Source organism: Cydia fagiglandana, chromosome 16 (assembly GCF_963556715.1).
Source record: "Cydia fagiglandana chromosome 16, ilCydFagi1.1, whole genome shotgun sequence".
Classification (NCBI taxonomy): Eukaryota; Metazoa; Arthropoda; class Insecta; order Lepidoptera; family Tortricidae; genus Cydia; species Cydia fagiglandana.
Genome location: NC_085947.1, coordinates 10,823,068 through 10,837,795, shown reverse-complemented (window position 1 = coordinate 10,837,795; position 14,728 = coordinate 10,823,068). Strand labels below are relative to the sequence as shown.

At 40.5% G+C, this 14,728-nt stretch overlaps 2 protein-coding genes across 5 annotated transcripts in view; one reads left to right on the top strand and one right to left on the bottom strand.

Moving 5' to 3' along the window:
* Nucleotides 1-9,847, top strand: part of LOC134671973 (dystroglycan 1) — a 159,281-nt gene extending 149,434 nt beyond the window's left edge. For all 4 annotated transcript variants that reach the window (XM_063529858.1, XM_063529860.1, XM_063529859.1 and 1 more), the window contains 7 exons: nt 604-703; nt 1,295-1,543; nt 2,750-2,983; nt 3,444-3,614; nt 4,237-4,487; nt 5,832-6,199; nt 7,738-9,847. In XM_063529858.1, coding sequence (XP_063385928.1) covers nt 604-703; nt 1,295-1,543; nt 2,750-2,983; nt 3,444-3,614; nt 4,237-4,487; nt 5,832-6,199; nt 7,738-8,021 — 1,657 coding nt within the window. In that variant the 3' untranslated portion in view covers nt 8,022-9,847. The remainder of the gene's footprint in view (nt 1-603; nt 704-1,294; nt 1,544-2,749; nt 2,984-3,443; nt 3,615-4,236; nt 4,488-5,831; nt 6,200-7,737) is intronic.
* A 101-nt stretch (nt 9,848-9,948) lies between these two features.
* The window catches only part of LOC134672230 (follistatin-A), a gene marked incomplete at its 5' end in the record, with an annotated part of 33,802 nt that continues 29,022 nt past the window's right edge, over nt 9,949-14,728 (bottom strand). Inside the window, 3 exons of the mRNA XM_063530130.1 lie at nt 9,949-12,121; nt 12,524-12,745; nt 13,368-13,583. Coding sequence (XP_063386200.1) covers nt 12,051-12,121; nt 12,524-12,745; nt 13,368-13,583 — 509 coding nt within the window. The remainder of the gene's footprint in view (nt 12,122-12,523; nt 12,746-13,367; nt 13,584-14,728) is intronic.

Below are 14,728 nucleotides of genomic sequence, written 5' to 3'. Positions count from 1 at the left end.
TATTGAATTATCTAATGTAGCATGGTCAATACATATAATTTACTTCAAATTATTACCGCTAAAAGTGCCGGATTTGGAACCACAAGCTTACTTCTGCGAAGTTCTTTCTAATGCTAAAAAAACAAACTATAGTTGTATTACCTTACCTTTAACGGCCTTCTAGCCTAGTCGGTAGTGACCAGCAGGTCCCGGGTTCAAATCCTGGTAAGGGCATTTATTTGTGTATTCATCACAGCTATTTGTTAGTGAGTTATAGATGATTTCTTAAGTATTTATCTGTCTATCGTTTATAAAATTATCGCCGTCTTATACCCACAACACAAGCCTTAAAGCTTAATTCTAGGCCTATTTACCTATACGTCATAATTTCATAGAGGTTTGACGTTTAAAATAATACTTGCACAGTTTGGCCTATCAAAATCGCTGCAGACTTATATTGGTCTAACTCTAGGGTTCTTTCAACTGTGGACACTTAAATGAGTATCCTGCAAAATTGTGTGCGTACTCATTTACTTTTGGTTATCAATAAAATGGTGCTTTAACCTGCTGTTAATGGAGATAAAAGCCATTAATTTAAAGGTGTCTATTTCTGTAATATTTCAGGCCCTTAGAAGCGCACGTGTCTCGCTGGAACTTCGTGATCGAAGCACAGGATAGCGAGGGCCGCACGGCTCAGGGACCGCTCGATATCACCGTCCAACAGGTACAATACGGCTTATCTATTCATCTTGTATAGAATCTTAAAGCAATTTCAGATTTGAATGCAGTCATCTAGGAATGAACTAGCGTTTAACTATTTTAGTTTGTATAACACTTGAGTCGCTTAACTTCAAACTCTGATAAATCCATGTGTCAGATTATGCGATTTTGGTACTAAGCACAGGTAATAGGGTAAATATTTGCTGAGAGGGTAAGCGACACACTTGTTTGATTTGTTGTTTATAAAATAACTATAGCATCACTTTCGTGTAAAATGAGTAATCAAGACATTTCGGAGACGCTACCTGATATCCGCAACAGAGCAACGATGCGACTATGCCTGGCGTAACATGCGGTTCCTGACTACATCAGAGAGCTTATAATATGCGTGAAAACAGTGTATGTAATTATACATAACAAGACATTTAACACAAACGTGTGATACTATTATAAAACTCACTTTGTTCGTTTCATAAATCCACACTCGTAATTTAATTTAATGCCTTTCATTATGTAGCAGTCACTACTATAAAGTCATCCTTGATTAACGCTAAACAGCGTAACAGTCTTATTGAACTGAAACATTTTATTTCAGCACAAAGCCGCCCGGACCATCAACCACCAATTCGTCATGCACTTCAAGCTGAACAAGACCTTCACTTACGACTTGGACTGGCAGATCCGCGCGCTCGAAGGCATCGTCAACCTTCTGGCCACAGATATGCACCACATTACCGTGCTGAATGTGTCGCAGAGCGGGGACGTTTGCGAGTTCGTGTGGACCAACGATACGTTGCCCAAGGAGACTGCGTGTCCTATGGATGATATCAAGAGACTGATGCAGGTAAATGTTTAGGTAGTCATGTTAGTAGATATGAAGCAGCGTGCTCGAAGGCATCGTCAACCTTCTGGCCACAGACATGCATCACATTACCGTGCTGAATGTGTCGCAGAGCGGGGACGTTTGCGAGTTCGTGTGGACCAACGATACGCTGCCCAAGGAGACCGCGTGTCCTATGGAAGATATTAAGAGACTGATGCAGGTAAATGTTTAGGTAGTCATGTTAGTAGATATGAAGCAGCGTGCTCGAAGGCATCGTCAACCTTCTGGCCACAGACATGCACCACATTACCGTGCTCAATGTGTCGCAGAGCGGGGACGTCTGCGAGTTCGTGTGGACCAACGATACACTGCCAAAGGAGACCGCGTGTCCTATAGATGAAATTAAGAGACTGATGCAGGTAAATAGTTAATTAATAGTACATTATTGTCGAGGCTCGGAAGTAGCTACTTGCAGGCTGAGGATTCATTTTAAACGGACGACCTTGGGAGTCCGTTTAATTGAATCCGAAGCCAGCAAGTAGCCTTCCAGCCGAGTCATATATAGTGCTTTTCTCAAAAATGGTGCAACAAATATAAATATCATAGAAATATTTAACAAAAGCAACGTTCTTGCATATATATTTTGACAGAAAAAAGCCCTTGCCGCCTTTTTATTTTTTTAATAAAAAAATAGAAGTGTATTTTTCTGCCAAATATACGCCAACCTATTTGAGACATCTAAATAGTCGCGGTACTAATCATCTGTTTGGCTGTTTAATGGGCCTGTGCCTTCATTTGATATGGTCATTTCAACTTTTAAAAAGTTTGGAACTCGACAAATAATGGAATTTGTATGCAACATTGCAGTCCCAAAATCGAGACTGCAATGTTTTTAACTTTTTAATTTTTGACTGACCATAAACTACGCGCTTCGCGACCTATTTTTTAGACGGCAAAGTCGACTTTGCCGTCCATTTTTGAGAAAAAGTATTTTGTATGAAGCAGTTCTACGCTGGAAGATATTGTCAACCTACTGGCAACTGTCATATACCATACTTCTGTATTCATTGTAGTAGAGCGGGGACATGTGCGGGTTCGTGTAGAGTGGAGAGAACGATAATTCCAAGGGCGTACCTTATGGATGATTCAAACTCAATCGGGGCGATCGGAACCTACGCTCGTCGCGCCCTGCTGTTTTAACTCTCACCATTTACTTGTAATTTCCAGATAATGGAGACGAGCCCCGAATCTCACTTGCCGTCCCAGCGCCTGCTGGACGTGATGTCGCCCGAGCTCACTGTGCTGGACGTGGCGTGGCGCGGCGCCGGGCGCTGCGCGGGCGCCGGCCTCGCGCCCACCCCGGCCACGCGAGCGCCCGACACCTACCCGCCCGTCACGCGCAACCAGGTCGACATGCTGCGCGCCACCGTCGGACATCTGCTGCTCTACAAGGTGCCCGAGGTGAGTCCACGACGTCACGCCACCGACCCTAAGAGGTGCCCGGGTCGCCCTGTGTGTGATGATCAATACTGTGAGTTCGTACGCAGTTACGGTTACGACCGTGGTGGTTCGCCGCGAATCGGGCCGCAACTTCGATATGCGACCGCTTGTGAGCCGTGCGCTCCGCCGCGCACCACCCGCCGCCACGCTGAAGCCGGCCGACGGCCCGCGAGAGAAGTGTCGCCAAGGTTTCTAATCGGATATACTCGAGAACTTCGACTCTACTAAATTTTGAATTAGAAGCGATCAGCCCGATTACTATAAAATTCAAAATGAGTCACACGCTAAGCGAAATCGGCCCAATTAGAGTTCGTAAACCTCATGTAATAAAAAAACCTTAATAAACCTCATCTATAATACATATACAATTCTATCTTATCTGACTTAAGACATGTATTAATGAAGTCAATTTGTTTCGTAGGACACCTTCTTCGACCCCGAGGACGGTGGAACGCGCAACCTGGCCTTGTCTCTCCGCTACCAGGACCGCAGCGAGCTGCCCGCGCCGCACTGGCTGCAGTTCGACGCGCGCAACCAGGAGTTCTACGGCCTGCCTTCAGCTGCCGACGTCGGCACCGTCCACTACCAACTGGTCAGTAATATATGAAACCCACACGGAAACACAAATTGTTTAGTTTCAAGACAACTTATTCCCTCATGCTTCTTCCGCGTAGGTAAATGTTAAGGTGTAATCGATCCGTCATCGCTAACTTACCATGGTCACCAATCTCGTGTGCCATCCACTCAACCTCTCAAAAACTTCACATGTTTTTGCTAGCGCTGCCACTGTGACTATTCAATCCGACTTGAACTCGTTAGGCCCACTTGCACCATTCCACTAACCCGGGGTTAACCGGTTAAACCGGGAGTAACCATGGTTGCCAGTACAATTTGACATTGGGTTGACGGTTAAAACGCTTAACCCCGGGTTAGTGGGATGGTGCAAGTGGGCCTTAGTCAGTCGATATTCGTCTATATTAATCATATTATATGATATATTATGTTTTCTCCTCCGTCATGCTGCCATCATCCGATGTCCAGACCCATAAATTTGAAATGACGTAACTTATGAAAACCCCCTATGCAGAATGTCAATCTGCTGAGTTCCGAACGAGGCACGAGTAGCAATTAGTCCTTACTTACTACAAGGATGGGTTTTTAAAACAGGTCCTACTCTTATATTCCCAACTATAACTGTTTGTGTATGTTATTAGATCGCTGAAGACTCGAGCAAGAAGAGCGCGTACGACAGCCTGATAGTGGAAGTGATGAAGGCGCCCGCCATCAAGCCGACCGTCGAGTTCCAGATGACGCTCGACTACGACTTCGACCAGCTCGCGCACAGCGCCAACAACAAGCGGAAGATCGTCGAGAAACTCGCCGCGCTCTTCGGCGATAAGGACACCAGCAACATTAGGATTCGGAATATTACCGATCATCCGCATGCTAGCACTACTATTATTTGGTTAGTATTATGAGTGATGGCAGGTGGACTAAAATGTTAACAGAATGGTGGCCGCTTTCAAATGAAAGAAGCGCCTGGCGTCAGTTGGCTCGTTGGGTGGACGACATCCGGAAAATTGCGGGTCACTTCTGGATGAGATTAGCTCAGGACCGGGACAAGTGGCGTACTAGATGAGATTCCTATGCTCAGCAGTGGGCGATAAAGGGCTGATATGATGATGATGATGATTTGCCCTGGAAATTAAGTACTATCTTTACAAGATAGGTGAAGTAGATTAGGATTCGGAATATTACCGATCATCCGCATGCTAGCACTACTATTATTTGGTTAGTATAATCAACGACATATGTAACTTCGTATAAGATGAATAAAGTCTAAGAAAAAATCGTGCCTCGGAAACCAAGAAAAAGTCATTCTCGGATAGATGGCGCACACACCTTTAGCCCATTCTCGGCTAGATGGCGTGACGACACCGTTTCATATTTAACAATTTTAACACATAGATATCAGTGAATGAACATGGGTCAAAATGATATAAAAATAATAAAATCATTTATCCATTCCTATATATTAATTTTTTTAGATTAAAATATAATTTTATTACAAATTTATTAATTTTTTTTGTTAGTTTTATACGTGTTTATTTTGAGTTATAGTCGTGTGTCGATAGATGGCAGTAAATTTACAGTGACTACAACATTTACTATGACAGGACCCCTCTATACTATCTATTATTTTTGGCATAATTTATTTGCCGTGGAAATTAAGTACTACTTTACAAGATTAAATAGATTTTTTGCAATGTTAATTATGCGTCCTAAAGGCTTCGAATAGGACACATTTCAAATTAAAAATTGCAATAGCATTGTGCAACGTGGGGTGGGGTGCAAAATATTGTATGAGTGCCTAGTATATTTGAATTACAGACTCGAGTAACAATATTCTTACCCCCGAAGAAAGAAAAAAAATAATTTTAAGCGAAATCAATCTAAAATATGGTGTCAAAGTCCGTTACATTTGTATACAGTTTTTAAGAAACATGAGCGGCAAATGTATCGTCAGATACGATAACTTTTTCAGTCCGTGGTTTTGTTTTGTCAATCATGGTTGGTAATTCGACCTAAGTTTCCGTCTGAACTATTTAATCAAGTTTCGATATTGGCCAGGTTTTACTGACTGATAATGATCTAAAAACGTAATCTACAATTTAAATAACTCGCATTGAATTTAACACCTACGTAATACGCAATGGTAAGTACGTAATTAGAAGAAGAAGAAATACATTTATTTTGACGTCACGATTAGTATTAGCAATGTTATTTACATTATGCTATGTATCCTCAGGTACAACACCAGCTTACCAATGGACAGCTGTCCAAAAGACAAAATCGAAACGCTCCGCAAAATGATAATCGCCGACGACGGCGCCCTAAAAGACATCGTCGACACCGTGTTCGACAAGGAGAAAGTCATGTCGATAACCCTAATCCCGCTAGGGTTGTGCGGCGACCAGAATACGAAGATCGTGAAGCCGCCGCCGCCGCCGCCGCCGGGCGGGTCGCCGACCCTGCACGCCGGCAAGCCTGGTGCGGCGGCCGAGGCCGGCTACACGGAGTACCTGGTCACCTTCGTCATACCCGCTGTGGTCATCGTCTGCATGCTGCTCGTGGCCGGCATCATCGCATGCGTGCTCTATAGGAGGCGACGAACCGGTACGTGTTTGTATATCATTTATTATATAAATAACGTTGTGTCAGGCGTGGCTCACTCAGCGATTTCGTCGCTTTGCAACAGGTAGCTACAAGTACATCCGTTCCACACCAATTTTGGTGGCTAGCCATAAGCCGCGCGTGGCGCTGTCGCCACCTAGCGGCCATATAACAGACGTGTTTTGTTTGAGAGTGAGTCTTCTGTACCTAGTACTATTATTTATTCTGTGGCTGTGTACAGTCATTGAAATCAAATACACGCAGGGTTCAAAAGATAATAAATAAAAGTATTACTCATTTCAGTAGTGATTACCCAGTAATTATATGATAAGTAAATAAGTATCGAGATTATTATCTTTCTAAATTACAAGCCCGTTCACACGGCAGATCACTCGGTGTATCAATATGAGTTCGTTCACCTTAATCGAATGTTTAATTCCATAAAATGTGTTAGTTTAATAACCGTGTGTACGAAATAACACACTAATTATAGACTAGCGGTGCCATATGGTACCATTTTTTGTTTGGAATAATGAAAACATGATAAAGCTTTAAATGACCTAAATAACTCCAAGAACAATATACTTTTACTAATTTTCCAATTCTGAGGCCTAAAAAAAGTGAGGCTATAATAGCTATACGTTGCTAAATATATATTTCGATCAATTTAGGTGGCAATGATGAACCCGTCCCCCAGGTGATAAACCGCTTTTATATCGCTTGACTCACTCGCGAAAGTAGGTAATTACTTACACCCCATTACAAGCGTACACTTTCTTATTCACTGAGATATCTGATAGCACGCGATTAAACTTCAATTGACGTTTTTGTAATTGGCTATTATTATGTAAAGCACGACTTTATTACAAAATGTAAGCTATTACTATGTTGAAAGTGATTTCACACTATTAGGGCTGATTTAGACGACGCGCTAACTCGTATGCGATTTTAGTTACTTTGCGGACTGTTGGTTACGTCCAATTCAACCGACCGATCAAAACCCGCAATGGTATGAGACTCGCATGCGAGTTCACGCATCGTCTAAATCAGCTCTTAGACTGCAAAAAACTTAAATGATAGGAATATTCACATTTGTTGTCAATTATTTACTGCAGATTGTATCTTTAGCACGAATAATACCAAGCTGTAGTTGTTAGTACGATTTTCATGTTTGATTAGGGTATATTATATTTAAAACAATTTATCGCCGTATGAAATCACTAGCAGTCGTTTCCATCATTCCTATCATTGTAATACTAGGTTTAGAGGCAAAATAGCATTTAGAGATCATTTTCTTTTTTACCACGAGGAGTGCCAAAAACATTCTACCTATTTTCATTTGAAGTCAATAATGTGATTAACATTACGTTAATCTTTTGTTTTAAATAAAACTACCACATAAAACAAAGAGATGCATCTCCGATTTAAAATAGTTTAAATTATTTTTACTTAAGACAAGATCAAGGCAACACGGTTCTTAAAACATAGAGCTAAAATAATTGTTAAGGCGGCAGAACCTAATTATAAATTCGAAATTCCAGGAAAAATGAGCGTCGGCGACGAGGAGGAGCGGCAGGCGTTCCGCTCGAAGGGCATCCCGGTGATCTTCCAGGACGAGCTGGACGAGCGCGGCGACGCCGAGCCCGTGCACAAGAGCCCCGTCATCATGCGCGAGGAGAAGCCCCCCCTGCTCCCGCCCGCGCCCGACTACCGCGGCGACGACGCGCCCTACCGCCCGCCGCCGCCCTTCGCCGCCTCCCGCACCCCCCCCAGGCCCAAGGCCACGCCCACCTACAGGAAGCCTCCCCCGTACGTCCCGCCTTAATTCGCCTTTCACCTCTCGAGCCCGAGTTCATCGCTAGGACTAACATTTTCGTTCGGAATCAGCTTTACTAGTCGACGATATCCAAATTTTTTTCCTATTTATTTCTTTCGCCCTTCGACGCGATCGCGATGTTCGGGTCGATTCACGAGCGCTGGCGCGAATGAATGAGTGAATGAATACAGGTGTCCCTGATACGACTCGTACGGTGAAAGTTTCGTTCGTTCCATTCGTGCCAGCTTTCGTGAATCGACCTATAGTTGTGGACGAAATGCATTTATTACAAAATTATTGATAAGTAGGGTTAGCCTCGTATCGTCGAAACAAGGAATTGCACCGTTAACGTTTAGCCGCGAATTTCTTCGTCGTAATTTAAGTCGCGAAACAGAATTGTGAAGTTTTTATACATATTTGGTGACTTCGCGAAACAATAATTAAGTGTTATTGTTGAAGTAGATGACGTTGTTAGCTCTTAGCGTAGGAGGAGCTCTGTCACTAATGATATCGCGTCTAGTGCAACGATTTGTGAGTGCTAACCTATTAGGTGATTGTAAACCTAAATACTTACATAATAAGGTTCCATTTTGAATGTTTTCTAGTAATTTCGACGCGAAGTCATTTCATAAGTCTATTTGCTCTTACATTTTGTTGCCTAGACATGAGATGGGACTTCTGTATGCGTCACATGAAGTATACTATATAACATATGCACCGCAACAGTAGTGAGTTTTGGCGTGAAGCGTGCCATTTCGAACATGTGACATTTAAAGTAAAACATATCGACAACTGTAATGTAACATGTTAGCCTTTAGCGTAGTTCTTCCATACACGATATTTTGTAACAATATTATGTAAGTAGTGTGTGCATGCGACGTCGTGATATGGGGTGTGAGGCGCGTACACCTACAGTAGTTAACTGTCATAAAGATGTATACAATTTTTAGCCTTATTTCGTTGATATATGGTGCAAAACTGTATAAATATTTATGATATTGACTGTAGTGTCGGGCTAGTTCGAATCGAATCCTAACTTCGCCGTCGGAACGAAGTCCTCTGCGGCGGCAACTGTTAATTACAATTAACGTTATTGTATTAATAAAAATATACAACCGACTTTAATCCTAGGCTACGAATAGATATTTTTAAGGATAAAATATCATTTTGTACTTGTCTAATTATTACCATAGGGTATAAGGTTAACAAATGTGTAAACGATATAGACTATGAACGAAATGAGCTATATAAATAACTTTCCTTTGGATGTATTTTTTTCTACTGTACTCATTTAGAGTTTGCATTTATAGATCTTTTTAGTGTTATTATTATACAATTTTATATGACAGCGAGGTTTTTTTTTCCTTTCTTTATATTCGTTTCTTAATAGGTGTACTTAATTGTGTCCGTTAACAAATACCGAACCATTACTGTCATATGATAGACTTAATGTTGATCGATATATACGCACATAATCGTAAGTTATTCGAGTTTTTGAGTTTGTATAAATACGTCAAAAATTTGATTCCTGATTCTGTCAAAGACCATTTATATTATATGTGCTTTGTAACAGAGTTAAGAATTTATTGACAAAGGGATTTAATTTTTGCGATAATTTATTCTCAAGGTTACTTATGGCGAAACTCCGTGAAATAGTATCGTGTCTGTGTATGTAATCTGCAATCTAGTCCAGACAGCTATAAACCAAGAAGTGATTTGACATACTTACAATAAGAAATAATAAGACAACGGAGTTTTCTTCATAAAAAATACCTAACAAATGTTTGTATTTGACAGGTTTTTTACTTGGAAATAAAATAAAATGGTCTAGTAAACTCCGCTTTTCATTTCTAATGCTTCTTCCACCTTGTGTATGAAAGTCGTTTTAAATCGTAAATATTATAATATACCTAAAGGATAAATGAAAAGTCCAATGCTCCATGTAAAATATTTATGAAGACCAAGAAAAGTAATCAACAAGGACAAATATATTATACATCATCTAATGTTCGCAATGAGTAACTACAACAAGTAAGTATTATTATATCAGGTGCAGTTAACAACTTGTTTAGCACTAGGAAGTAATTGACAAGAGCTAAGTCATATATTATGTATTAGTTACATCCACATTCTAAATCTAAGTACCATCAATTGCCCGCACTAAGTATGACACGAATTTGAAACACCATATATAGTTGTTACAACTTAATTTTATTACAGTTTTCTAAAGGTTCATTATTATAGAGGTGCATAGTACGGTCGAAAGTGCCTACTAAGTGACCCATTTCGTACCTTGTCACAGTGACAAGGTACAAAATGATACATAAATTAAAACTTTCGAGTGTACAAAATCGTGCCTTATTAAAAAAACTATTAAAAGCTTAAGGTGGCCACTGACGAGCCTTCCAACAGTCCAAATAGCGTGGCTGCAATCCAAAATCGGTCCGTGAATGTCAAAAACGTTTAATATGTATTAGGATGCCGTCCATTTGTATGAATCCATTGTAACGGCATCCATTTGGAAGGCTCGTCAGTGGCCTGCTTTACACACTACACCACCGATACAAGTGACAAAATGTCAAATTACTCTATCTAGCCTATAATGTGTAGTGTCTCAATCTTGGCCTGTCTAGGGACTTGCAACCAAATTATACAACATTTTAATAGGACGAATAGGCGTGTTAAAATTAGGAAATTCAATTTTAATAAATACAGGTTTAAAGCTAAAAATAGTGGCGCAATCAAGCAGGGGAAAGAATGTGGACTAGATGACTCGCGCTTTTAGAAACCGAGTTACTTATTAAAGCTAAGCAGGACGCCAAGAGAGTCAATCCACTAAAACTGACATCACACATCGCTTTGACTCCGTCGAGAAATACGAATACTCTAACAAGATAATAAAACGTGCTGGAAACTTTTAGAAATAATTTAAAAGTAACAATAAATTACTTTTTATCTACAGTCTACTAAAATCACCTAACATCCAATTTATAAAATGTTTCGAAAATAAGAATATTCTAATAATCTTAAATACATATAATACTGAAAACGATTTAACACTCTAAACATGCCCAAATTGCATTTTTACCGTAGCCATGACAGTTTGACTCATTTCTAAAAAAACAAAAATTTACACACATGAATATCATACCATTTTCAATGAATATTATTGCACTAAAACTTAATATTTCATAACTTAATAATAAATATTGCATAAGCGTCAAAACCACGTTCTCGTCAAGTAAAAATATCAAGTCTTAGTTAATAAAGTTTTATGAACAATTGTCAGTCCGATGAAAGTATTATTTAAGTTACCCTAGCGGCTACGTCGTATCGACGAAGAAAATTCCAATTTAACTAGAGAGTTTCTACTAGTACAATAAGATTCCAAATTTTGTGCTAACTACACTTCTAAGTATATTTCTGACTAAATATTAAGTACGATTTGGTGCTCAAATTTAATTATGTAAGTGTTAATTAAAACTATAGAATTATTTATCTACATAGATCGAAATATGAATCGTTCGATAAAAATTATCTAAAGCTACAAGTATCTACGTTTTTTGAATTTTGTTAATACTAATAAAATTGACTCGTCCTATGGACCAAACAGTAAGTTCTGCGTCCTTCATTATCATAACATGCTTATCTCATTCGAATCTAGTAATCAACCCGACTACTAGGTAGACAGAAATCAGTTCAAAACACTACTAAAATGTGCCATTAAATGCCTACATTCTAAAGTTAATGTCCGTATGTTGATTGCCAAGAACGAAACTCCTTTCATTGACACGGTGTTTGCCTTCTTTCATCAAATCGGAACGAAATGGTGTCTTCAGCCACTTGACCTATGTCAACTTTTTACCAGAAATCTCACTACTTGGACAAGGTTCTAAGGTGCCCGTCTCTTTATCAAGAAAGCCTTATTCAGTAAAATGCCGTCGTCCAAGTTCGTTTCTTGGGCGTCGACTATTAACTTAGACATTAACACAAAATGTAGGTTATCTAAACCGAAGCAGCAAAGTATACAAAATGTGACTATAGCACGCGCTTGCTGACGCCTCCGCTTCGCTCGTCGGTCACTCTATTGTCCGTTATGTTTTTGCTCCCTGGAAAGAAAATATAACCATTAAAATTATAGTTAACACAAGGGAGAATGATGAGATACAAACTGTTAATTAATAGGTTTAAAAATAGAATAAAGCATATCTGCTTAAGATTACTGCCCGTAAGACAAGCTGGAGCATATTATGCTTTTTGTCAAGACATGGAGGACTCAAGTAGGAACTTTAAGTGTGCACAAATTAGAAATAGAAATATTCATTTTCTTAAACATGGTAAATGCGTACAGATGTCAGAAGTAAATTAATTTAGTATCACATGTTTAGCCAAATATGTTTAGCAAATTATTTTTTAACGCACGGTATCACTATCAGTGTGTATTCAACGGCGCTCTAGGTACTGTAATCGGCCAGCGAGATGTCCGTTTCAAATCTTCACTTGCAACCTACCTTTGCAAGGCCCAGGGTGCAACGGATCGACGACTTGCCCGGCGTGGCAGGCCGCCCGCTGGAGGCGGCACCACGAGGGGTAAGTCCGTGAGTCCGTCCCGCACAGCTCTCGCCGCAAGCCTCCTCCGCACGAACCGCACGACACGCACCGCGCGCCACTCGCGCCGCCCGCCACGCATCGTTGACCGGCGTTGCACGATATTGTGGAGCAGGTTGCGTTCGCTGCAAAAGAAACATATTCATGAACACTCAGTGGTATTCTTGTATAAGTTTAATAACTTCTGTAATAAAAGGTAAAGAAATAAGAATAAGAAGTACTTTAAATTGATTAAATAGTTTCTCATTGTAGCTGTAACCTACCTATTAAGCTCAAATAACGTTCCAAATAGCGTATTATGCACCTAGAATGCCTATATTTATACATAAAAATAAGATTAAAAAGGTCTAATAAAAGTTTAGAAAAAGATCCCTTGAATGGCCAATGTCAACGCCTTTTTCACATTGTGTAGAGGCCTTGCGCAGCGTTGAAGCCGCAGCGTACAAACCGTCATCGTCGGCTGCGGTCGCAACACTGTTCTTATGCAGCGTGCATCGCTTGTCACCGACCAGTGGATCCATCATGGTTAAAGGCAGGGACACACTTATCCCACGTACCTATGCAACGTATGCAAAGTTGTATGCTTAGAAACATACTTGTTATGCGTTGCATTGCGTATGACAAGTATGTTTCTAGGCATACACATTTCAGGGTTCAGATGTCATAATGCATTGCACACGTTACGTAAGTGGGATAAGTGCGTTCCGAGCTTAAGAGTACATAGGTACCTACACCTCTACACTTTACCTTTGCAAGAGCCTTTATAAGCCAGCGGCAGCGCCTTCCCGCGCTCGCAGGCCGCGCGCCGCAACGCGCACGCGCCGGCGTAGGTGCGGCCGTCAACTGCGCACACGGGCGCGCCGGCCACGCTGCACGCGCCGCAGCGCACGCAATGCGCGCCGAGCTCGGCATCCAGCACGCACCGCTTGTCGCCGCCGCAGCGAACGCCGTCGCAGCTACCCACTAAAACAAGACATACATACATACATAATCGCGCCTAAATAGGAAATCCCGGAGGGGTAGGCAGAGATCACGGATTTCCACTTGCTACGATCCTGACATACCTCTTTCGCTTCCTTCACTTTCATAACATTCCTCATACACGCTCGCCGGTTTAGGGTGCTCGTGCCTGGCCTTTCTTCAGGACAAACAACGTGGAAAAAAAGATAGGAAGTTACTACGTAGGTACTTTTGAAAAAGTCAGATAAAAAGGTGCAAAGTGGACGAAAAACAGTCGGACTGGATCCTGGGCCTGGGCTCCAAGTGGTGGCAACCGGAGTAAAGATATATCTATCAGAATACTTTGCTTATCTAGCAGAGAGAGAAACCGATATAAATCATGAAAATATATGAAAACTAAGCACCTGCTTAAAGTACTTACCTACCTATATTTAAATATCTAACAAAAAGCTTTACACTGAGGGTAAAGACCTGATCTAGATCTATATCTAGTTACCTATCTTATACATACCATATTCATATTTAATTACTCTACTTGGCTTGTTCATTGTTGTCATAAATATCGGAAACATGTATGCAATAAATGACAATAATAAACCAATAATAAACCAAATAAACATTCACTACATCCACCATACTTCCCCCGTATTACTAAAATGAAAATATATTATTTAACAAAGCGTAACACAATCCGGTTCAATAGATGAATAACCAGAACTCTGAACTAGAATTTCATAGAGAATATTGAATTTCCGAAGCTGCCGTTTTTATCTGACACAATGGTCTATCGAAGCTCCGAAGCGGATTAATTATTTTCCATAAAACAGCATGTCGCTGCGGGCTTTTTCTCTCAAAGTGATATAGTTTTACGTCGATATGTTGGCGTAATATCTCTATAGGCACACAAGACTAGTAGAGTATTCTATTCTATATATGATACATTTTTTATAGGTTACCTATGTTCGATTACGAACTTTGTTTATAGGTAGATAGGATAAGCACAATTATTACTTGACTAATGACTATTAGGTACTTAAAGCACCTAAGTGGGAAAGCAACAATTGGAATACAAATCACAGAATTACTTTGTCACGTGAAAATAGTACCTACATTATTTGAATGTATATATCTCCGCTAGTGTTACCTTT